Here is a 26,322-nt window from a genome sequence, read left to right as displayed (position 1 = left end):
GGGCGATCCTGTCACTCTCTGTTGGCTGCACTTCAATCACATTCAATATCCTACTTCCCCCTCATATATCCCCACTGGCAAGGCAGAAAAGGTCAATACGGCGGCCTGATCACAGCGCAGAGCTACTTTAAACAATGAGTAATGACAGTTGCACCGACAGGATTTTGTAATAGGGTGACTTCATGGCATTTAGTACTAGAAAAACCAGAAAAGAACAGACGGTACTGTAAGAGACAATTAAACCATAAGACAGAGCAATTACATTAAGGTAATCAAGCTGGCTAACAACACTTATGTAGTAGGTTGAATAACAACTGCAATATTTAACCATTTTAAACGTTGATAACATATGGTTACCAACGTAATTTCTTCAAGTTTCTTTTAAATGTGACGTACCTGTGACACACCTGCTATTATTGGGTAGAATGCATATTAACTGTTAAGTCAAGGTGTGTAAAAGTGTAAAATCATAAGAGAGGTCATTGACCCTGCACACAGTTAAAGTACAATACATGAGACTGGGGGAGAGGTGGTGAAAGAAAGAAACCTTTTCCATTTTTTTGTACAGAACTAATGGTTGGGTTCTTGTATTGCTCATTAGCAAAACAGGCATCGAAAGATAATGCCTCATGTGAAAAAATAGAAATCTGACGTCATGCATCTATGTGCCTGGTGTTGGGAACGTCTGTGTGCTGCAAAGAATTTAGCTGATAAGTTACATTTTATTACCTTTAATGTTTCTGTCTTTGCATGATACTAAATATAAAAAAAGAAATCAAAGAAATCCATGGTTTGTTGACGTGCTACTGTGGCAACAACGTCACAAGGTTAGATTTACGATATTTCTGTTCTATTATGCTCAAATTCACTTCACACAATGCGTTATGGGGAGGATTCTTAATGTTTTGACCTGTTGATCATCTTGTTAATTTTTGCATTGGCACAAATGATCTCATGAAAAATGTCCTGTGATTATTGTTAGTTTCTCTGTCTGTATAGAGGCTCCTCTTGCATGTTTTTGGCATGCAGGTGGTAGAGAGAGATATCTGGATGTCTTAGTAGATGTCTTAATAGTGGCATGAGCTCTTGTTGCAAGTAAATAGAATTAGGTTTGTACAGGTCTGTAGAGAGCTGTTAGGTATATTAGGTCAATTGGCTCTATTAGCTCACAGCATGGGCACATGTCTTTGTCAGTGTCTCATCAAAACTATACTGTCAATTACCACTGACAACTTACAGGCACCAGGGTATGAGAAGTTCCAGAGACAGATATGCATTCTCTAAACTAAAATCTTGAACCATAAATCAAGAGGTTACGGAGTCTTTGTGATTCTTAAATATATTATTTTTTAATTTTAAGCATTATGGTGGAGTCTGTAGTGTTTTACTAATATGGCCTGCTGCAGATTATTTAAGTACTTTTGGCACTACTACACAGCTACTTGGTTCTTAAAAGGGGTACTCCACTCATTTTATACAATATTTTGTAATTCATTTCTATGTATTTACATAGAAGTGTGTGCGTGGAATGGCTATCACTTATCTATCTATCCCCACTTCTGTCCCAGAATATTCCCTTATAGCTACTGTCATGGTAGCCCTTGGTAACATAGCTCATGCATTTGTGTGAACAGTGAAGGTGACTTTGTCCACAACCACGCTGTGTGCATGTGTGTATATATTCATCTGAAGTTATTCTATACCCTTGTTGTTGCACAATACAGACCTAGATCTAATATTTCCTGTGTCACAGAGTACACCTTTGAATTGGTGTGTGCATGAAACAGGGACCCGGTATGTACTGTATGATTACATTACATTACATGTCATTTAGCTGACACTTTTATCCAAAGCGACTTAGTAGTAGGTGCAAGTACATTAGCTTTAAATAAGCAAAGCTACAAAGAGCCATATGAAAGTGCAGCTTCAAGAAATATATACATTTTTATCCAAGGTGTAGTCGGAAGAGATGTGTATGAGTGTGTTTATGCATCGTGTGCATTTGCCCTTTGTCCTGACTGCTATGTGTTCTGGTATGTAGCTAAAGGTCGGGGCCAGGCGCAGAGCAGGACGGCAGGGGCCCGGTCAGGGGGAGCTGTGGCTGGGAAGAGCCACAGAGCCAAAGGCCAGCAGCTCTGACGAGAGTTGGGATTAGGACAGAGCCATGGATATAACAGCAAAACAATAGAGATCCTTGTGCACATGCTAAAAGATTACAGGCAACAGAATGCAAGAGGAAATAATCTGTTAGTGAGCTATTTCATTTCCCTGTACAGAGACTGCATTAAGTAAAATGTGCGTGTAATTAAAGAGTAGCAACTGATGCACACCTCTGGAATCTGAGCTAATGTGTCTTTCCAGAAACATCTCGCCTGTCATTACCCAATGCATGACTTTACAGGTCCACACACACACACACACAGGCCAGAATAGGTACTGCAGGGTCAAAAGTCCTCTGTCTCAGTGGTGTAGAGAACAGTGACTCTGACCTCTGACATTTCCTGCTTGAGCTTGTGGCCAACAATCCTCTTTACATGCCAGGACTGTGTTTTACTGCATGAATAGACTGGATTTACATAAGGAAGAGAGAATTAAAGGTGCCCTGCCACACAAAACCGTTTTTACTTGTACTTTTTTGAAATACGTTAGGTCCATATGTGTTTGTGTTATGTCATGAATGTGAAAATTAACTGCTACCTCCTCTGTCAGCTCTAGACACTGAAAAAAAATAAGCGGAGAAATTAGGCCAATTACAAAAGCTGGTCAGTCTGACGTCGTCGTGGGTAAAGGATGCTGATAGCCAGGCTCTCATTGGCTAGCTGTTAGCCAATCAGAGTCAAGCAGCTTAGCTCGGTGAATATTAATGAGAACTAGCACAAATCGTTCTGTAGGCTTTCTATACCACACTAGAATGGCTTGAAACAAGGTAACCAAGGCATTTTTTCCACAAAAAATGTTACAGAGTCCATGGTAGAACTTCAGACATATTGAAATACGTGTGACAGGGCACCTTTAAGTAGTTAAATATAGAAAACACTAATAGTTTTATGCAGGATTAAATATCTATTTTGTTAGGTTTGTTCCTGTGTCAATCTAGCCACAGAACAAAATCATCATTGTCTTGTTGACTCACAGCAGAACTTTGTGAGACATGTTTGGGAGGCTGCCATTTGTTATGTAATCTGTTCCAATTTGTGACCTTGTTCTGCAAGGCCTACAAGGACATTTCAACTTGGAAATATGTGCCAGTGGGACATTACAAGGATTAGAAAGATAATATAGTTTTTACAACATTTGCATGATCTGGTGATGAATAATATAGATGTAATGAAGGAACAGAAGAGTCTCATTTAACCATAGTTTGCAGATACATTGTTTGGGATCTTAGGCGAGCGGGTGATTGTTCAAATTCCACAGACATCTGTAATCTATGAATGGACGTTGTGTGCACAGCTTTCCTCCATTTTGGTCACTTTGATAAATAAGGCATATACACGGTTTAAAAAGTTGAACAGAAGATCCAAATATGAAATCCCATGAGCCTGGAGGATTTGACTGGCTTGATTGAACTGCTGCCATCTTGCTTATCCTTTTCAAATCTTTGGAGGAAATATGAGGGATGGACTGGAAATCTTCAACATTTCACTTCCTAATCTGGTGAGAAGATAAAGGCATAACTGTTATTGTTGTCATTCATCAGAAGCCTTGACAGTTACTCATATGACTGCAGAAGCAATGTTACATTAAAAAATGGAATTTGGAATTGGAAGAAAAATATGTAAAATCTGTATAATAACTATCATGAATCACTTTTTTTTAATCATTTGAGAGTACACATCTGTGAACCAATACTTGCATTGGTTTTATGTTCATCTAGGGTTAAACAAATTGTTCATTTAATATGGGATAAATTTGGGCTTCATTGAATTTTAAATAAAGAACTGTGGTATGTTGTTGTTATTCAGTCCACACTGCTTCTTCTCCAGTTCAATACCAAATGTTATTTAGTGTTGCAGTCATGACATACATCAACATGAAATTATTGCTGGATGACTTCCAGTAACACAAAGATTTATGAGCGTGTATGCATGCATGAATGACGGTTGAGAGTTGGAGTGAGTTTCTTCACTTTTCCTGAAAGTCAATTTGTTGTTCTTCACAAAGCTAAACAACCAGAAGAGAGCAGTAACAAAGAAGTACCAACAATTGTTCATGGAGACAATAGCAGCTGGTGTGAAAGAATTCCTACGCATATTTGTTCCACACTTTGATACTACGTACTAGTATGTGTGGCCCCATGGGAGGAGCTTAAACTTTAGAGGATTAGGATGAGAATAGTTTAAGATTTGTGTCAGTGATCTTAGTATCTTATTTCACAATACATGTAACAGATTATGCTACAAATTTGTTGTCTCTAAACAACCACTCGAGGGTCGAGTCACAGTCACATACATACTGGACCAATCAGTGAACATTTGGTTGTGTGACTTCCTGTCTCTCCAAATTCCTGAACTTCATGATTATTACTAAGTATTGCAGATATAAAAAAGCTTGTTCTGCAACTTCTCCCCCAGGATTTTCTCCAGATTGCTTTGGAGCATTTGACATTTATAGAGCAGCCTTTGTGTTTTTATCCAGATCAAAAGTAGGAGGAAAAGACCAATGTCAGTCAGGCTTGTGTCCTATTGATATGTAACTGAAGGAGAAAACTTTAAATCGTCTATTATACAGAGTCAGACTCCATAAAATTACATCTGTCTCCAAGTATTTCATCAATGGCCTTGCTAGAAAATTGTGGAATAACCTTAGCAAATTATCCAAGAAGTTCAAACTGATTCAATAAAAGAAGAATGAAAGATTTTCAAGCGAGACATGTCATCATTAGATAGGGAGTGTTTGAAAGCATCTGTGGGTTGGAAGTTTTTAAATTTTTCCTTCCAAAGTCAGAACAGATGAAACCTCTGGCAAAATGTCTCCAGTGAAGATGTTATGAATTCTGTTATATGCATTACTGATGTGTGCGCGTGATCCATATTTCCAGCTGAGAGTACAGCCTCTAGGCAACACAGTGTGTGTGCATGACTGTGCTTCTCAGAGAGTACTCCCTCTCAGCCATGGTGTTTCTGGTGTGTGTGTGTGTGTGTGTGTGTGTGTGTGTGTGTGTGTGTGTGTGTGTGTGTGTGTGTGTGTGTGTGTGTGTGTGTGTGTGTGTGTGTGTGTGTGTGATTTACTGTGTTAACAACATGCATACAAACACATTGGAGATGGATAATCAGTGACAATGGGCTTTGGTCTTAATTTGTGCTTGTGTGTGTCTGCGGTGTTGAAAGTATTTATGTACTTTACTTAAAATGACATGTATTAAAAATATGTCTTAAAATGTTACTTAAAGCTGCTCAAGTCAACTTGTATGTGAATTTTGGGGTGGAGACAAATCTAAAGAGTATTATCATCTGACTCTGTAGAGCATATTAGCATCTTTCCGCTCATTGGTTTGGTTTTACGGCCCACAACTTTACTGTTTTGGTTCACTCCAAGGGCTCTCATCAACTCGTTCTCAGCCGCAGTAGGCAGCCGTTTTCAGGGAAAATAGCTCTGATAAACCCACTGCATACTACCTGCTCAGCATCAAACTATGAACAGACACAGCTAGAAGTGTTGTAGTGAAGACCACCTAAACCGAGACCAAGTCATCACCAAGACCAGAGTGTATCGAGACCGAGACAAGACCAAGACTTTGAGACCAAGTCAAGACCAAGGGAGCGCGAGAACGAGGCAAGAAAGACCAAGACCAGGTCCCACACTGCATGACACGATAAAATGTGGAAAATGCTAACCATATGTTACCAACGTTAGCTAGCTAGCTTAGCTAGTTACACTAAGCTTAACTTTCTTTATGCTTCCTTTCTAAGTGCTGATAAAAGTGGTCCTAGCGGTCTCAGTCAGCGTTACATTGCAGAATTTACACACTGCTGTGTTTTCTTTTAGATGTTATTTTGCAAATAAACTGCTTTTGGTTTAGGTAGCCAAATTGTATTCCAGATGATTTGGCTGACATCTCCCAGACAGCCAGAGCTTCTTCTCCTGTCTCCCACATTCACTTTCTTGGGAGTGTGTGTAAAGGGGGCGGGGAGAGGGGGTTTACAGTAACAAATTTCGAAATAGAAATGAGTCAAGTTATTGGTTGCATTTGATGCAGGAAGTTTCACATCCAATCACAGTAATGATGTTAACACATAAATTAGACAATGCACAGGCAGTTTAGTGATATCTCTGCAGTTGTGGACTTGTCCGGTCTTGACATAAAATCCAGAGTTATCTTTATCCGAGACAAGACCGAGTAAAAATGTGGTTGATTCCGAGAAGAGACCAAGACCTTCAAAAAGTGGCGTTTGAGACCAAGATGTCGAGTACTACAACACTGACAGCTAGCAACTAGCTGGTGAACATAGTGGAGCATTTAGCAGCTAAAGAGTCATATTTTTCCCTCAGGAGTTGGTGAACACCAAAAAGAGAGCTAAAAGGAGAGTGAAAACACTACAATACATGATATTGTTGTTCTGTGTCTGCTGATATGTAAATATGTAACTTTTTGCTAACACATTTGCTAACTGCATTAGAATTATGATAGTTATTTAGTCAGTTTTATTTTAGTTTATGATAAAAACAGCCCCAAAATCATTCTGCTTGCCTTGGCTGTATTTTCCAGTTTATTTTGGCAGGCCTGCTTGGTTCCCTCAGAGAATGATTGTAAAAGAATTACAAAAACCTGTTTATGGCATTTACTATCTAACTGGGACGTTTTGGGACTTATTGATGGGCGGTTTGCTATGGACAAAATACACAGGGCGATACACTGTTAAGAGCAAATTTCGTTTAACCATGTATCCAGCTAATTTATATAGCTTGTGTTATTGTATTGTGTGAACAGTTAACTTCAATTAATATTGTATGTGGCATTTTCTTTTGCAAGGTGCAAATGTTCCACTTAAACAAGTTCCTTCCAGAGACCATTGCTAAACCACTGTCTCTGTGACCGGAGCTTAGCGTCGCCCAAGACGATTGTGATTGGTTGAAAGAAATACAACCCAGAGCGTTTTTTTCTCCTATCCCAGAATGTATGTGTGGAGGAGCCAGACCTTACTCAACATCACTGTGGAGATAGATCTGGCAATGTAAGACTAGTCAAAACACTGTTAAATGTACACTGTAAAAAACAATCTCGTCCATAACATCCTCTCGCTGATGGAACCGTAGCTAGTTTGCAATACAAGAGAAGAGAACAGGTTTGTTAACGGCATTGCACCCCAGCTACCATATAGCTGAAGTAGCACTCTGTAGTTCTTCCTCCAGTAACATGACTGGAGTGTTATGTCAGGACGGATTTTTTTTCACACCATATCCAGTATTCAGATACATAGATATAAGGTTGAAAATTACCCAAATTTCCCCTTTAAAGCTTGTCAAACTGCCCCCTTGTGGCAAACAAATTGATGCAAGTTTAAGTAAAAGTCCAATTAAGTATAATCAGGTAAATGTGCTTAAGGTTTCAAAAGTAAAAGCACTCATTAGGCAACAGAAGACCTCTGTCAATGATGTAGGCAGCATTTTAACGTTGGAATTGGTCAAGGTGGTGCTAATTTTAACTATACATATATATACACACTGTAAAATAAAATAATGTTGGCTGGTTAAACTTACTGTGTAACAATGCATCATGTTTTTTCATGTACTCATTGTAGGTTTTACAATTTCAATTAGCTAAATAACTCCTAACTAAATGTGCCAAATAAAATGTAGTGGAGTATGTCTCCCAGCCCTGCAAAGTGACCCCCACACTGCTCTAATTGCATGTTCCTTTTTCGATCTGCTAGGTCAGCTCTACATGTCAATCTGTCAGGAAGAGAAATCTCTCTCTCTCTCTCTCTCTCTCTCTCTCTCTCTCTCTCTCTCTCTCTCTCTCTCTCTCTCTCTCTCTAATTTCCCACAGCAGAAGCACAAAAGGTTTACACATTCATAAACATTATGCTATGTGCGTATATGGTATGCGTCATGGAAGGAGCCCTCCCCCCTGGGTTATGTATATGAATGAATGGCTTCTACACAGGGAATGGCTCCTCCCCAGGAAATCCACGACTGTACTTTCCAGAAATAGAGTATGACTTGCTTAAAGTGGAACTAATGCATCAGCAAAGGGTTTCCGGCAGGGCTTAACATGATGGAGACCTGGGTGTACCTCCTGCTGGCAGAACTGCTTGTAGCTGAACCAAAGACGTGTGTGCATGCAGCAAATTCAGATATGCATGCACGTATACACACAAATGCAGCTAGACATGCATAGGCAGAGCAGTAGAGAAAGATGTAGGCGGGGTGATGCAAGCATTATGAGTCACTCTGACACAAAGCCTGAGCCTTACAACACAACACCTCTCCAACAGGTTGGATACATTGCTGCTCTCCCTCCACTCACTCATATGAAAATTGACCAGAGGTGAGGACACAGAAACAACTTTAAATCACCAAACCAAAATCTTAGTCAGTACAACCCTCTGTTTTTATTGGTTTATAATTACAGACAGGGGTCCAACAATGACTAATCACACCTTTTATTATTTTTCTTTTGAACTCACAGATATGATAATTAATAATAATGTAAAAGGCTGTAACTATAGCAACACAAATGTCATCCTAGAGAAGCACTCCTCCATATGCCCAGTGTTTCCACAGAGAAAGATGGAGGAGCAAAATCCAGAGAGGAGAAACAATGTACCAGCTTTTTTTTAATTCTTTAATTATACTATGATCAATATTAAAGGGATACCGATTTAGCATTAAGCTTTGTATCAGTAGAAACACGGTAGTGTTTATGAATGACCCGTGCTTCCCTCCCTCATGTCCCCCTGACACGAGAGATCTCTGTATTGTGGGTCTGGAAAAAATCTTCCGATGACGTAAAACGATGATTTTTGCGTCATCGGAAGATTTTTTGACCAGAGGCAATGGACTACAGCCAGTAGTAGGAGCTACTTCCACATGTTTTCAACCTGCCCATAGGGGGTTGGACTGTCGTCTTTCTCCAAAGATTCCCGAACCAAAACGAGCGTCAGCCATCTTGAATCCTCGCTAAACAGTTGTCTCTCTCTCTCTCAGCAGCAAACTTTTAAAACAATTATGTGCACACATGTGTACCACTGGGATACACAGATCGGAAAATATGCAGGACATTTTATTACAGACGGAATACTCGACACACTTCGCCTGCTATGGAGACCAGCAGTGTTGCCCGATGCCTCTGGCCGGTAAAGGGACATCATCAGCGGAGAACGCGGAGCGAGTGCCAATGGAAAGCTAACGCTAGCCGGCCACCTGTTCCATCAATCCTGCTTGCAAGTGTCCGCTCATTAGACAACAAACTGAACTACATCCAACTTCAACGAAACTCCCAACGCGAGTTCAGAGACTGCTGTGTTTTTGTTGTTGTGGAAACATGACTGAACAACAGTGTACCGGACTATCCAGAGTGATAGAGAAAGATGGCTCTGGGACTATCCAGCTACCAGGCCAGCTGCTCTGTCGCTGCGTAAGACTAGTGGAGGAGGGCTGTGTTAACACGGACAGGTGCAGAAATGGGGTGCTTGTATCCAACTAACTGCTAACTGCTGGTGGAGTTTGTGACTGTTAAATGCCAACCATTCTACATTCCACGCAAATTTACGGCTGTGTTTATACTCGGTGTTTACAGCCCACCAAGCGCTAATGCTAGTAGCTATGTGTTAGCTGAACTTTACGGAGCCTATAAATGTGTGTGCACTAAATGTAGCCTGTTTCGTATGTCGTTTTTATATAATGTCGTTTTTATATATTTTAAATGTGTAACCACTTGAGCCACGGTCAAACGTTGGTTCGTGTATATGGCTGAAATGACAATAAAGCACATTGAGTTGAGTTGACTGTCTCACTGTCTGTCCGTAAACAGTAGGCGTGGCTTTCTAAAACAAATTCACATTTCTACTGCATAAGTGACCCAATTTAAAGATATATTCATCTTTCCAATGGCCAAATATCCCTTTAAAATGATGTTGCTCATGCACCTCACCCTGCTACCACCTCTGCCAGGCTAAAATGTGTAAGTGTTTGTGACTGTTATAGATGAATTATCAAGTCAAATAAGGTTTATTTGTGTAGCTCAGTATTCCATACACTGTAAATGTCTCAAAGGGGCTTCACATGTCCACATTAGCAACACTTCCAAATTTAGGACCAATATGATCAACAAGAGAAGGACCGCCTCCTGCTGCACTACTGACCTCTTCCACAAGAGAGCGTAGAATCTGCTCATTGCCTGTACCCTGAGAGCTGCCAAGTACACACAGAACTGTTGCCCAATCCTGTGTGTCACATCAGTGAAAACAGGCTAAATTGATAGACTATATGTTGCAGCACTTTCCAATAGAGGTCTTATTTGAATAGAGATAAGCCTGAAACTTTGCCTGAAACTACATGGTGAAATACCTATTCCTCCTGTTGCTCCACAGAGGAAACACAAAGCTGTAAAGTTATACAATTGTGAGCACTGCCAAGGTGCAGTTATGGGTTTTCTATTTGTGCAATTAGTACGGAATAAAGCATTAACATTGGGTAATGTTTTAGGATAATTGCCCCCTCAAACTGCTTGCAGACTTTGTTAGCAAAAGCTACAGGAGCCTTGGATCTCACACACACGATGGGAGCCAGATGTTTAATAGACAAGGTCGAGGAGTCCATACAGTAATTCTCTGCTCCACCATTTCTCAGTATTCTAGGCATTGTTCAGATCACCACATCCATATAAATCCAGGAAATTTCCGGTGGAATGGAAACCAAGTCTCAGTCTCTCTCTCTCTCTCTCTCTCTCTCTCTCTCTCTCTCTCTCTCTCTCTCTCTCTCTCTCTCTCTCTCTCTCTCTCTCTCTCTAACAGGAGAAACAAAGTAAGAAAACAAAAACTCAATGCTGACTCTGTTTCTCCTCCTTTCTGGATGTTTCTGGGGTCTTACAGTATTCAGAGAAAGTGCTGATGATGGCCGATAGATGATGATACATAAGGAGAGGAGGAGACGTTTCTAATCTCATTATCCCTACCTAAACTAATCCACCAAGAACAACACCTCCTAGTTATCCATACCCTTTACACATCTTGTACCCCACACATCGTTGTGACACACACATAATTACTCATAAGATATATAAATACATATGCATGTAATATAAGGTGATCCATATCAATAAACAAAAAAGATGGCGGATATGCAGGATACGATACTTCTGGGCTTGGAGGGAATCAAGAAAACCATCCTGCATGGAGGCACCGGAGACATCCCAAAACTCATCACTGGGGCAAAGGTATTGTTGGCCTTCATTACTTAATTTACACCTTCTGATAAATAAATGTCTTTACTTTCACTTTTTGGACTGTTAACTTAGGTCTCATCCATTATAGACTAAGTTGTGTGAGTCCACAGCTATTTCACTATACAGCCCATTTACTGTGCAGTAAATGAATATAACGGAATCATAGTTCAGGAAAAATAGCAGCAACGTTTGGTATTTCTTTTACAAATGATTGAATTATTGAAAAGATGTCTCACAATGCTAGTTTTAAATGTTCTAAATCTAATTATAGGTACTAATAGAAGTTAACATACAACCTAATTATCACACCATGCACAGCATCATATGAGCATGCAGACAAAACTGTTTTTCCAGACTGGTTGCAAAGCATCAACAAATTTGAGAATATCTAAACTGAGGCTCTATTTTGTTGTCTAAATTGTCTATTTTGATGAGTCACTAAAGGCATTTGACATAATCTGAGGTTCATAAAATCATTCCTGGCGTACTGGTATTGCATACTGTATGCCCTGTTCTCATGAAATATGGGGGAAGCTCATGAAACAACAGGTTTTTATGGTTTCACTTCCCTTGGATGTTATCCAACCATGCAACCTTGGCATGTCTGTCCTTCTTCCTGTTTGTCTGCCTTGTTGAATAACTGAGCTGTGTGAAGCTTGTGACATAACATTTTTGTTGAGACTCTGTTGTGTTTAGTCCCCTATTTCAACACAACATGCCATTTTAAATTTTATGGAATTTGTGATCATGTGCATTTCAGGCACTATTTATTTGGTCGTATTGATAATCACTTTAGCTGCCTTATGTTACATGAAAGAGTCCTCATTCATTTTAAAGCTGACATAATTCAGAGTCATTTCCCCCACTTTCTGTCCATACTGTACAGTTTTAACAAGCAAGCTTCATGTTTCTACTCCAGGTGACGTTTCACTTTCGCACCCAGTTGTGTGATGATGAACGTACAGTGATAGATGACAGCAAAGTGGCGGGGACGCCCATGGAGATAGTGATCGGCAACATGTTTAAGCTGGACATCTGGGAGACCCTGTTGTCCTCCTTGAGGATCGGTGAGGTGGCTGAATTCTGGTGTGACACCATTGTGAGTACTAAAAAAAAAACGAAAAAAAAAACTTAAGCACCAGCTGCTTTTTGTTTTAATTTATTTGTGCATTACCTTGTTTTCATGGCTGCTTGTTTTTAAACACAGTGCATCATTGCTGTTAGTGCAAATCTCTTCTGAGAGGTTTGACTGTTCACTTTATGCAGAATGACGTCACACTGTGGATCTTATAGACTCTACTTTTCAATAACAAACAACAGCACAACACAGTAGGACAAGTGTTATGTCCTCCACTTGTAATGCCACCGACATAACCAATCACACTATGACAGACGCTCCACTTAGCACCAACTGCAATGTTTAATTTTAAATGAATGTAGCCTACTGGCAGTCTGGCACACATGGGTGCTCAGTATTTTTCGCGGGTGCTCGAGCTCCGGAGCACCGACGGTATCGGCGCCTATGAATGGTGTTGATTTTGGATTGAAAAAGTGAAAGAAAAGAGTTGCATTTGTCCACTGTGAAGGTTGTAGAAACTTTGTCAGGTGCGTTAAGAAGTTTGTTTATTATAAAAAACTAGGGGAGCACGCAAAAGCAAAAACCAAAACGTAACGGTAGGAGGCAAACATCAGTAAATATTGAGAAGTGTGAGCTGCAAGGTCAGTGGTACATTCCAATTGCAAATATGCCATTAACATTGATTGAGTAAAAGGGCCAAAACTCGTCTACGTTGATTATAGCGCCCCCTAATGGCCGATCTTCGCCAAATTTGGTACAGAGCCTCAGAGCGGCATGCCGAACAAGCACCACACGTTTCGTGTTGATTGCATTTACTGGGGCAGAGATATTGCATTGTCCCCTCAATCGAGAACAAGACCCCAAGGTATTTAAACTCCTTCACTTGGGGTAAGGACTGGGGGTGGTACGGTTCATAAAAAAACATCCGAACCGCTCGGTCCGCTTGTCTCGGTTCGGAGCGTGTGTGTGCCGCACGGTTCGACGCATGTGCAATGTAGCCTCGTGCCCCTCAGGTGCCCGTATGTGACCTCAGACAGTGTGTTTCCCTTTCGCGTGAAAGAAGAGGTGTGGACAACTTACCAACAAAACGTACAGCTAAAGACCGTGCAAAGCATTTCAGACCGTCCTGCCAACCTGTATACATTTTCACATCAATGTACTGTAAAGTTTTTTCACTCTAAAGTTGCTGAAGCGGCTGCAGTTTAGATCCTGTCGGGTCTCTGCAGCGGGCGGGGCTGCTCAGTTCTCCCCACGACTGACGCGCGCACACACACACAAACACACATGGTGGATGCAGGAAAAAACGGAGATGAGACGTATACAGGAGGACCTGACAGCTACGCTCGTTATTGTAAGTGCAATAAGTACTTTATCAAACCGTATGACTGTGTCCCAGCCCAGGCCAGGATAGGAAATTAACTAACAATGTAAACTGTTTTTATATTTAACGTATTCTGACTTATTCAAAAGACTGAGCTTTAAGAGTTCCTCTCTTTTTCTTTTAAAGAATACATTTTTGTAAGAGCTACACTGAAGTTGGCAGTTTGATAAATGCAAGTTATTTCAATTGATATTCTGTAATATTTCAATCTTTCATGTGCTAAAAAGGCACATAAGTTCCTGTAGATGGCAATACACATTCTCCTTTTTTTGCCAAATAAATGAAAAGCATGTTGAAATCATCGATGTCTTCCGTCTTGCTGTATCAAAATCTCAGCTAGCTTTCCTCAGAGATGGTCCCAATAATGTGCTTAAAGTCAAGTCAAATTCAGTTTGTGCATGATTACATGATATAACTATATAATTATTTAATACTGTATCCTACATTGTGGATAATTAAGCTATATATCATATGCTGAAGTATATTTCTGGAGTTTTAAAGATTAAAAGAAAAAATAACAAGAACCGTACAGAACCAAAAACCGTGACCCTAAAACCGTGATACGAACCGAACCGTGGGTTTTGTGAACCGTACCACCCCTAGTAAGGACTCATTCCCTACCTGAAGAAGGCACTCCATTGGTTTTCTGCTGAGAACCATGGCCTCCGATTTAGAGGTGCTGATCCTCATCCCAGCCGCTTCACACTCAGCTGCGAACCGATCCAGTGAGTGCTGAAGGTCACAGGCCAATGATGCCATCAGGACAACATCATCTGCAAAAAGCAGCGATGAGATCCCCCAGCTCCCTCCAGGATCCTTGTGAGAGTGAAGATCTGATCCGTTGTTCCACGACCAGGATGGAATCTGCATTGTTAACTATATATATATATATATATATATATATATATATATATATATATATATATATATATATATATATATATATATATATATATATATATATATATATATACACATATTTACACACATACATGTATGCCCCCATACCAGGGACAAACATATTAACATATTTCCTTTGGACATGTATGTATGTGTATATTATTTGATATGTAATTGTTCTAATTATAATTCGTATACTCTTTCTGTTTGTGTGTGTGTGTGTGTGTGTGTGTGTGTAGACATGTATAGTAACGAAGTAGAACTTCTTCACTACTGTACTTAAGTTCTAAAAGATCTGTACTCTACTGGAGTATTATTTTTTTCTCCTACTTCCACTTTTACTTCAGTACATACTGTATTTACGATGAGTTTAATACTTTTACTCCAATACATTTTTTATGTGCTGCATCGTTACTAGGGCTGCACAATATTTTGTTACATCTGCATGTGCACATGTGCGCATGCGCGATAGTCATATCGCAGGATGTTACGATGTTGATGCTTAAACTTTTTTGCTGCTTGATAGAAAAGTAAACTTTCACCGTTCTCATTACATGATCGTTACCGGCCGAGCCTTCCCCTTTAAGACAGGTGGTCATGTGGGCAACATGTTTATGTGACAGAACGTTAGTCCGATGGTTCAAGTCAATCAATATACAGTAGGCCTAAGTTATAGCTATAGGGTTAAAATGTCTTTCAATTGATTCAACATATACATGTTCCAGGCCATTTATCCATTATAAAAGTTGCTCTAAAAGTACTCACAGTATGAAAATAATATGATAAATTAAATTGTAGTACATCATCAGCTTATGTGACCTGCACTGTTGGAAGAATGCATTGTAACTCTAACATTGATTGAAGATTGGTGCCATCTACTGGATCATTTGCACTAATTGCCTTTACTGTTTATAAGCTTCATAGATCTGTTTAACATGTAACTTTATGTACGTATGTGCATATGCATATCCATGTATACACTTTATTATATACAACTTATATCTGTACATAGTAGTCAAACGTTCATGTTTAACGTTACCTTGTTCATCTTTGTTTTTAGCCGTAACGTAATGTCTGTTTCTGTGTTGAAAGCAACACAAAAGCCGGACTCAAATTCCCTTTACACTTACTTGGCCAATAAAGCAGTTTCTGATAAAAATCCGAAATATAAGTTATTTATTTATTGAGTATCTTTGCAGATACCCCCAGTGAAAAAAAAAATCTGATTTGAGTCAAAGGCACCACGATCTCACTGTGTGGGCTGACACTCTGTTCTTTAGCTAGTTGGCAATAACCCCAAATCAGTGACTTATTTATTATTTTGTAATGAGTAAATGTCACTCAAGCACCTTCATATTTGTTTTAACGTTAGTAGAATACCCTTAATAGTTGATTTGTTTGTATTTTTTGAGTGAATTGAGGTTCATTTTGGGTAACAAGTGGGCGCAACTGTCACTAAGACTAGCAAGCTCCCCAGCTATAAGCTGTTATTTTTATGATTTTGATCATATATCTTGTGACTATACCTTCGTTTAGGTCCTAAGGCATAAGACAGTTGATGACTGTTGTTTGCTATTTTATTTAGGATTGTTGTTTGGACGGTTGAGCTAAGGTAGCTAATGCTGGCGGCATCTGTCTCTTATTGCCATAGAGACATTTGGAACAAACATTCTGAGTGTTCATTCATCATTTTAATACTTTTTATAAGCATGATATATTATTAGCCACACATTAATTGGTAACACCTAAGCACCAGAAAGTAAGCAAAAAAACACTAACAAAATGTGAATCTAAATGATGAGAATATACACTGTACTGTACTCTAGTTATCAGTAAAGTTAGGGGAAAAGTCACACTGACGACGTACATAGTTCAGACGTCTTTAGATAGTGAAGACGTATGTTTCACACGTTTGTAAGGTGACGTACTTAGTTTAGACGTCTTTAGTAGGTGTAAATTTGTATGGGAATTCTAACATACGCTGTCTCCACGTCGCCATCGGAAAATGTTTCTAAAGCCCCTGACACACTAACCTGACGGCTGACCATTGGCAGAAAAGGCAGTCGGACTGATCAGTCGGCTCCCCAAGGTCCAAAAAGTGCCTCAGAACACACCGAAGCGACGCTGACTTGAGCGTGTAATATGTCTCCATAACAGCAGACGGCACTAATCTGTATTGTCGGCCAAATGATTGGACGAACACGTCATGTGGGTCTGGTTTCTTCCGGAAATTCAAAGCCAGACTGTCATGGCGGCTTGTTCAGAATACAATCTCATATTTTACTAAATAGTTCACCGAAACGTGTTTCTGAAAACATTTTAAGCGAGAAATAGGCCATGCAGTTGCTGAATCTGTCTTCATTTCAGATCGACAAAGGTCAGTTTAAAAGATTTTCGTCAGATTTTGAGAGACTCTAGTCACGCTCATTCCGCTCCTCGTTTCCGGGTTAGCACTCCACCAATCAGATTGGTCATTTGAGTTGGACTGCCGGCAGTGCCCGCCTTCCGATTCAATATGTCAAATCGGCCAAAATGAAGGCCGACGGCCCCTCCAACGGACGACGGCACAGAACACACCGAACAGACTCAAGTCACTTTGCCAGACTGTCCAACGGCCGATTATTGGGTTAGTGTGTCACGATCTTAACATACACTCGCCGCCTAGTCACCGCTGGTCTCTCGTCTGCAATCGCTATTAAATCAATTCAAAATTCCACACGGTTTGGCGACGATGGGGATGGTCCTTCTCCTTCTCCTGGGTATCCTTTGAATGACACTATCTAATGCAAGGTTATCACGACATCTCCTGGCCATTTTTCACCGCAGAAAGCTGCTACCAGCCAGGTTAAAGCTAATATAGTTAGCCTAAAGAAAAAGTCCCAACTAATGTTACGGTTCGGAGCCGCGACGCTGGAAACGTAACACCAATCTACAACAGCAGTCTGTGTCTGATATAATGTAATTTACACTGATTTAAGTGTTATTGGATACACAGTTTGTTGCTAGTGCATGACATGTAGGTCTGCATGCACATTAATTGAATGCAACTAACTTCAGTTCGTTGAGTAATAGCGTGTAAGACGGAGCCTGCTGGACCTGGGCGAGAGATGTGACCCATGGCCACATTATCATAGTTCATAAAAATGCAGCGCAGCCAGGGACGATACAGATATTTCATACACAAGACGTGTGTAACGCCGCTGACCCGCCAAAGCGCATTCGACCCCTGCTGGACCCATTCATAATGAGTCAGCCGTCACTCTGTTAGTAGCATACACTTCAGTCCATCGCACTCCCCCTCTCACCATATATGAGCTTCTGGGCTATCCGGGTCTGTTATTGTTGTTGAAAACAAATGAAGGAGCTTTCTCAGAGATATATTTTTTTAAATATATCCCAGGCTATTTATTTCAGATAATTTACATGTGTTGCAGCTGTATATTTTCAAATTGGGAAGGAAACCCTGTCTTTGCATTTTATTTTAATCACATCTGTTTTAATAAAAGAGCTTGTGTAAAGTGGCTTTGACTTAAAACTTAACATTTAGCCCACTTTGTAAAAAATATATATTAGAGATAGAGATATATATTGTGTATCGCCATTCAGCCGAAAAATACAGAGATATGATTTTTAGTCCTGGACTAGTGGAAGATCTGATAAGAATCAGTGTGGAGGGGCCCAGTGTGGAGAATTTTGATGCTAGGGAGTGTGGCAAGCTGGTTTAGCCAAGGCCAAAGGGGAAGAAGGCCAGATTACAGGTGTTGGCCATCTGAGGGGCATTTGACAGCAAGGGGGGGACCTGCTATAAGACTTTGAGTACAGTATAATTGTGCTTCAAATAAAATAAAAAAATGTACCAACTCCATATTCTTGTTTTAAATAAATGACGTAATATATATAAGAATGTATATGGAGCGTGATAAAAAGGTGACCATGAAATTGTGGCGTTAATGGCGACGCAAGGAAAGATTTGGGTGCACCTAAATTTTGTGCTGGTGCACCTAAATAAAAACAGTTAGGCGCACCAGTGCGACCACGGCAAAAAGTTAGTCTGGAGCCCTGATTTATCAAACAACCAAACAGGCCCCGCAACCACAACCTGAAATTTAGAAGAAGCAACATGCATGCATTATTACTATCATTCACTTTAGCCTAGATTGATAGTATTATATGAAAACAATGGTGTCATATCAGTCAACCAGTGTATTTAACTACCTAATGCCCCTCTCCAAAAATCACTTCAGAAGAATAGTCACAGCGCTTACTTGCTTTGGTGTTTGTAAAGCATTAAAGTTCATCAAAGAATGGTTCACATTAGAAAAGTTCCTTTTTCATTTTTATGAATGCACTCCCCTACAAAATCACCCCAGTAGTCGAGAATGATTTATTATTTTTTATTAGTCATCTTTTTTCATATCGCAATATATATCGCAGGAAGAATTTTTTTTCGCAATGTACGTTTTTTTTTTATCGTGCAGGCCTACTTTAGGCTAAACATTTGAAATAATATAAACAATACGATATTCAAACTTTTGACTGCTTTCTTTAATAACTACATAACACAATACTTGTACTTTTACTTTCAGTACTTGAGTAGTACATTTTAAAATAAACTACTTGCAATACTTGTACAAAAAATGTTGAATACTTTAGTACTTCCACTTAAGTGTGGTGCTTAAAGAGCACTTCAACTTCTACTCAAGTCACTTTTTTGATAGAGCACTTCTGTCAAGTCTGGGTCTCTAGTACTTTATACGTGTGTGTGTGTGTGTGTGTGTGTGTGTGTCACAGACAGATGGGTTGAGGTATACTGTCGTTAATCTGCAGCAGCCTCACTTTTCCTTAATCGGCTCCGATTCCTGCTGAATCAGCACTACTGACTCGCCTCCACTCTGATTAGATTTGATGGGGCTTAGAGCATTTATTCACTTCTCTCTGGACTACATGGCTGCACCACACACTCCACTGAATATGTTGTGCAGTACCCTTCCCATCCAATGGAGGGCAAACTTGCCACGTTAGACTGAGGAGATAGACTGGAGATCATGTGAAACAACTCATTTGAATTACAATCCATCTTTAATCAGGTTAATGTAAAATCAGATTTCCTGTGTAGTGTATGTGCACTATGAGGAATATGGTCTTGGCTATATCACCATGTTACTACATGTTACTTGATTAAGCAAGTCTATCCATAAGACGAAAGTCGCCTTCAGTCTAATTTAGGGTTGCACGATATTGACAAAATGTGATATTGCGATATCGATTATGAATATTGCGATAGATATTAATTTCAATATTTTTAAACATATGTAAAATTACAAAAGTTACGGGAAAATGCATCAAAATAGATTCATAACAAATTAAACAAGTGTTCTTACAACACAAGGTTTATTTCAACTGACAGTCATATTGGACTGGTACAGCATGAATAAATAAATAGCGACCATGTCTACAGAACAGGACATGTTTTACTGGTTGTACAGTATAAAATAAATAAAGAAAACAGGACACAACTTTTCTTTCGCTTCTCTGATTTGTTCCGTTTTGTTGTCTCTATCAATTTCTTCACTTACACTGTCACTCTGTCAAAATATGCGCACATGTGGTACGCTCCATAGGGTTTGTCATGTACTGGACCTGTAACTGGCCAATGAAATGATGATCATTATAGCGTTTCAAGAGGGCTCTAAATCAAACACAACTAAGCCACACAGCCAACAGACGGGACGCAGCGCTCCACAAAATAAACAAAATATTGCATAATTATTGCAACACTTTCGATATATTGCGATAACGATATTAAATCGATATATCTTGCACCCCTAGACTAATTCTGTTTTAAATTTAGATTTGTGTGATCCTCTCTCCTCTCCAGCACACTGGCGTTTATCCACTTGTGTCCAAGAGTATGAGGCGCATTGCAGAGGGCAAAGACCCAGTTGACTGGCACATCCATACATGTGGTATGGCCAACATGTTCGCCTACCACAGCCTTGGCTACGACGACCTGGATGAGCTGATGAAGGAACCGAAACCCCTCTACTTTGTCCTGGAGCTGCTCAGGGTGAGAAAGGACAGAGACAACCACACAAATTTGTGTCAAAGGGAAGATTCCCGAGTGAGAAAAAAAAACCCCCAAAAAACCCCACTTCCGTATGTATGCGTGCATGTGATTGACAGGTGCAGCAGCCCAGTGAGTACAGTAGGGACACGTGGGCTTTGAGTGATGAGGAGAGGCTGAAAGTGGTCCCTGTGCTGCACGGCCATGGGAACAAGCTCTACAAACAAGGTCACTACCAACAGGCCACACAAAAGTACAAGGAGGCCATCATCTGCATCAAGAATGTTCAGACAAAGGTGATCAAATAGGTGGTCCGAAAAAAGAGTTTCCTTTGTTTCTATAAAACATGTATGCATAAATAGACGTTGATCTGAACTACTTTCCTCTTAGGAGAAAGCATGGGAGGCCCAATGGCTGAAGCTGGAGAAGATGGCCAACACCTTAACGCTCAACTACTGCCAGTGTCTACTGCGCATGGAAGAATACTACGAAGCCATTGAGCACACTACCGACATCATCAACCAGAACCCAGGTTTGGCACTGACAGAGACTGATAGGATGTGTGTGACTCCACAATGGTGGAGTGAGGGATTATCTAGACATTTTTAAAGAAGAAGTAGATTACCACATTTCAGCCTGTTAATTTATTGTGAGAGTGAAAGTCTGGCATGCTGTGTAAACATTACAGCCTTTAACAAGCTGGGTATGTTTTTGCTGTGCGTGTATGCAATTACTTATTGTTTTAAATGGTGGCTATAAGTGTATGCATCACGTGTCTGTAAAAGTCTGACCCCATAAATGTTTCAGTGCCTTTACTTTAGCCTGCGCCGTCTATGCGTGTATGTATTCATAGACAGCACAAGGGAATCTAAGACGTAAAAGATGAAAGAAGATGCTGCTGTCAAACATGCATGCGTTTGTCCTCCAGGTGTAATGAAGGCCTTCTACCTGCGAGGGAAGGCCCACGTGGAAGTGTGGAACGAGGCGGAGGCTCGGCAGGACTTCAGCAGGGTGCTGGACCTGGACCCCAGCATGAAGAAGGCCGTCAAGAGAGAGCTGGCTGTGCTTAATATGCGCATGGAGGAAAAGAACCAGGAGGACAAGATCAAGTACAAAGGCATGTTTTGACCAGGAGAGACTGCAGCAGAGGTTGGAGTATCAGAGAAGTGATGGGCTAAAGAAGAGTAAAGTTATTAAAATACAAATCCCCATCCTCAATTTGACCTTTAACCACACTACACCCAACTCCCTGCATTGACTTTCGCCATGGCTTTGAGATGCTCCTAGTAGTGTGGAAGAGAGTGCCCAATAAAATAATAGTGGTTTATTAAATCAGGATGTTATATAAGCTGCTCCCTTTTCGGCTCCCCTCTTTCCTTTTGCTCCGAACTATGAGTGCGATAACTTAGTAAATTAAAGGTCCCATGGCATGAAAATTTCACTTTGAGGTTTTTTAACATTAATGTGAGTTCCCCCAGCCTGCCTATGGTCCCCCAGTGGCTAGAAATGGCGATAGGTGTAAACCAAGCCCTAGGTATCCTGCTCTGCCTTTGAGAAAATGAAAGCTCAGATCTGGAATCTCCTCCTTATGACTTCATAAGGAGGAAGGTTACCTCCCTTTTCTCTGCTTTGCCCACCCAGAGAATTTGACCGCCTATGAGAAAGAGAGAGACATCATGGCTTGCAAACAAGCAAAGTGGCAGTTGGTCAAGGCCACACCCCCACCCTCCACCTTGCCCCCCCTCTCTCCTCCTCAATAGCATTTAAAGGTACAGACACAGAAATGGCATGTTCTAAGTAAAGCTCATTGTGGGATTCTAGTGGCTGTAATTCTGCACCAAGGCTGAATTTTGGGAAAGAGACTTCAGATACAGTATTAGGGGACCACTAAGGCCTGTATAAAAGCATCCAAAAAGCAGCATGTCATAGGACCTTTAAGGACTTTTCAGCCTTATAGTCTCACTTAAATCGGTTGATATTAGAGCTGCAACGATTAATCGATTAATTGTTTATTATTCGCCAACTATTTTGATAAAAGATTAGTCAGTTTGAGTAATTTTTTATGACAAAAGTAAAAATTCTTTAATTACAGCTTGTTAAATGTTACGGAGCCCCTAAGGGGACATGAGCAAAGTTTAGTTTCATGTGCTCACACGAAACTTTCATGTGCGCACGCAAAACCTTTTCATGTGCGCACATGAAAGTTTCACGTGGGGGGACATGAATTTCAAAACTCTGCACCAAAATGATTTATTATTTGTATTCAGGAATTCAACTGTCTGTCATGTAAACCCAAAAATACAAATAAAAAATCATTAAAATCATGAACTCAAGTGTCATTATGAAACACATAAAACAAACACAAAGTGTTGGTCTGTGCAGTTGTGCTGTTATAGTTATATGTAGTTTGCTGCTAGCATGCAGTCTGACGTCTGACTCCCCCCCGTGTGAAATACCAAACTCCTTCCTACATACATTGCAAAATGCTTTGTTTGCATCACGTAAAACTGCAGTAATCCAGGGGTATTTCCCTACCCAGTCCTCCCGGTACCTGCAGAAACGTTTTTGCTTTTTCGCTACGTGTTCATCGGGTCTAAAGTTCAGTTTCGTGTGAGCACATGAAAAGGTTTTGCGTGTGCACATGAAAGTTTTGTGCGAGCACATGAAACTAAACTTTAGATTTTTTTTTTTGCTCATATCCCCTTAGGGGCTCTGTAAAATGTGAATATGTTCTAGTTTCTTCTCTCCTCTGTGACAGTAAACTGAATATCTTTGAGTTGTGTACAAAACAAGACATTTGAGGACGTTATCTTGGGCGTTTGGGAAACACTGATCCACATTTTTCACCATTTTCTGTCATTTTATAGACCAAACAACTAATCGATTAATCGAGAAAATAACCAACAGATTAATCGACTGTGAAAATAATCGTTAGTTGCAACCCTAGTTGATATTTCATGGATTTGTTTAAATGGTTGACTTGGTTGTTTGTATTGCATTTATATCATATTCCCATGTTAAGCAAGGCATTGAGATGTACTTAAATACTAAGATTATGGATGTATTAAGAGCTACCAGCCGATTAGCATATTTTGGCATAAAGACTGGAAACAGCTAGCTTTGCTCTGTCCAACTCCATTATAACGTGAGCTGTAGAGGTGATGGTAGGTGGATATTTTACTTTTGTACAGAGCCTGGCTTACTCTTTCACCTTGTTTCCAGTCTTTATGCTAAGATAAGCTAGCCAGCTGCTGTTGTTACAAATGTACTGGACAGACATGAGAGTACTATCAGTCTTCTTATCCAACTCTCGGGAAGTTTGCGAATAAGCGTTTATCCCAAAATATCAAACTATTCTTTTGTTACTTTTCTGATTTGGAATATTGTTTTGGAATATTTCCTCATCATGTAAAGAAAAAAAATCCATGATAATGATTGATTGTTAATAAACTGTTGGAGCAGTATATTTGGTTTTCTGTGTTTAAATATGACCCCACAACAGATGCTATGTGAGCCAACAGAATCGCCAATGTCACACTCTGCCACTATTTTCCCTAAACAATGTTGAAGAACTGAAGTTGTGGCTATGTTATCTCTAAAGTGTTATAAGTCACTAGTCATATCAAATCAAATTAAAACAAAGTTTCTTCTCCAAGTCTTGGAAGCACATTGGCCTTCCACAAGATGGCGCTCTGACCACAATTATGCCTCTGTTTCAATCTAAACCCTGTTGGAAATTATCCTGAGCCTATCAGCAGCATTCTCATTTGCATGAAGAGTGTAGGGGCTCATAAAAATAAATAATCAGGGTTGTATCGTGTGTTTTATCTTGCTTGTCTCCTTCCCTTCTTTTTGTTTTTACAACTTAAAAGGAGAGAAGGGAACGAAATAGGGAGTTTATTATGACTAATACATCAGGGAAATGCACTAAAAACACATTTGAATGCACTTATACTTGCACATTGACATAAAATATTAGATCAATAGTATGACATCACACAGAGAGCTCAGTTTCATTCAGGGAATCCCCACTCATCACTATCGGCACTGTTCCCCCCACTCATCACTACCACAGGTCAGTGCACTGTAGCAGTCACTCAGGGAAATGAGGCTGACGCTAATGCACCAGTCGAGTAAAATCAATAGGAGCAGATCAAAGAACTAAACCCACAGAGGATCGTGATTAAACATTCAAGCTATAGCATCCAGCCCTATACAACCACCTTTACTAATGCAGTTCCTGCCTGATCTGAGGCAGCAAACCAAGGAGACTAAAACTGTGGTTTGATATAGTACTCATTAGAGACCATATGCAATGTATCTCTTCTCAGATCCAGTAAAACTTTTTTCTTGAATATCATCAGTGCTATTTAGAAAATGGAAGAGTTGATATATGATGCCAGGCTGTGCCATTGAAAACCCTGCCCTGGCCTAAACAACAGGGCTACAGTAAATTCTGCATAGCAGCACAATCCACCGCTGGCTTTCCTCCATAAACCACTGGTGCTGATGTTGAGAAGAGGGGAAGAAAGGGAGGAGGAGGAGGAAGAGGAGGAGGCGGCGGCGGCTCTGTGTCAGACTGCCCTGCTCCAAAATAAGATGCAGCAAGTTAGCCAGAGAAAGCCAATTTCATACGGGAAGTACTGTGATTGTGTATTCAAAATAAAAACCTGTAAATGTTAGATTTTGGACATATTTAGGCTACGCAAAAAGCGCATGAACATGACAACGTTACATCGCCTTGCATGTTACACTACAGAGCCCCTATGTTGAATTCGAAACCAAGAAGAGCTTCCTTTCACACTCTGCAGTCTGCACACTACTAATTATCAAGGGACACAACCGGAAACGAGGACAAAACTCAATTAGACAAAAGCGACCGACAATCAATTTTAAAAAAAGCTATGGACACCACGGCGGGTGCAACAAACATTACAAAGCCACAGAAAGTAGAAGTCCTGCTCAATCTGCTCCTGCTCATTCTCAATCCACATTAAGAGTCCACTCAGCCTCTCTGTCCCATTGAACTCTTTCAACTCTTTCAACGGTTTCAAACATGTTGAGCTGATTGAGGCTCTGCAGTCACAACAGCACACAGTCCTCACACACCTCACTGACGTTAAAAGTTCCTGAGTGAACGCAGAAGTCACTGCTGCGCCACCATTAGCATTTTAGCATTTAGCATCAGAACCAGCGCGCACCTTTGTGGGTGTGTTTGATTTGAGCCACATAGCGTGCTGACCGTGGTGCATAAACCAGTGAGTACCTAGGCCTATGCCATAGGTAGCCTACAATAATGACGTGATCCTTTATTATATTGCATTTTACATTGCTGTTGTGTTCACAAACTGTTAAATGGAATATGTTATTATTGGGCTACGCGGGTTAAGTATTGTCATTTAGGCCTACTGTATTCGGCTAATCAAAATACGCTGGGGCTTTTATTTTGTGTTTCGTCACCGGAAGTGTTCTGATTTAATATGGGTGACTTGACACTGGTCCCAAGTTGA

General features: G+C 40.2%; 1 protein-coding gene across 1 annotated transcript; it reads left to right on the top strand.

The window, feature by feature from the left end:
- The first annotated feature begins 11,189 nt into the window (after positions 1 to 11,189).
- On the top strand, positions 11,190 to 24,276 carry aipl1 (aryl hydrocarbon receptor interacting protein-like 1). Its single transcript, XM_078246289.1, has 6 exons — positions 11,190 to 11,380; positions 12,309 to 12,488; positions 20,627 to 20,815; positions 20,932 to 21,108; positions 21,203 to 21,344; positions 21,741 to 24,276. The coding sequence occupies exons 1-6, from the start codon at positions 11,276 to 11,278 to the stop codon at positions 21,938 to 21,940; spliced, it is 993 nt and encodes a 330-aa protein (XP_078102415.1). The 5' UTR covers positions 11,190 to 11,275; the 3' UTR covers positions 21,941 to 24,276.
- Positions 24,277 to 26,322: the final 2,046 nt, after the last annotated feature.

This window comes from Sander vitreus, chromosome 3 (genome assembly GCF_031162955.1).
Source record: "Sander vitreus isolate 19-12246 chromosome 3, sanVit1, whole genome shotgun sequence".
NCBI lineage: Eukaryota > Metazoa > Chordata > Actinopteri > Perciformes > Percidae > Sander > Sander vitreus.
Note: the sequence above shows the minus strand (reverse complement) of the source record. Positions and strands in the feature narration are given on the sequence as shown.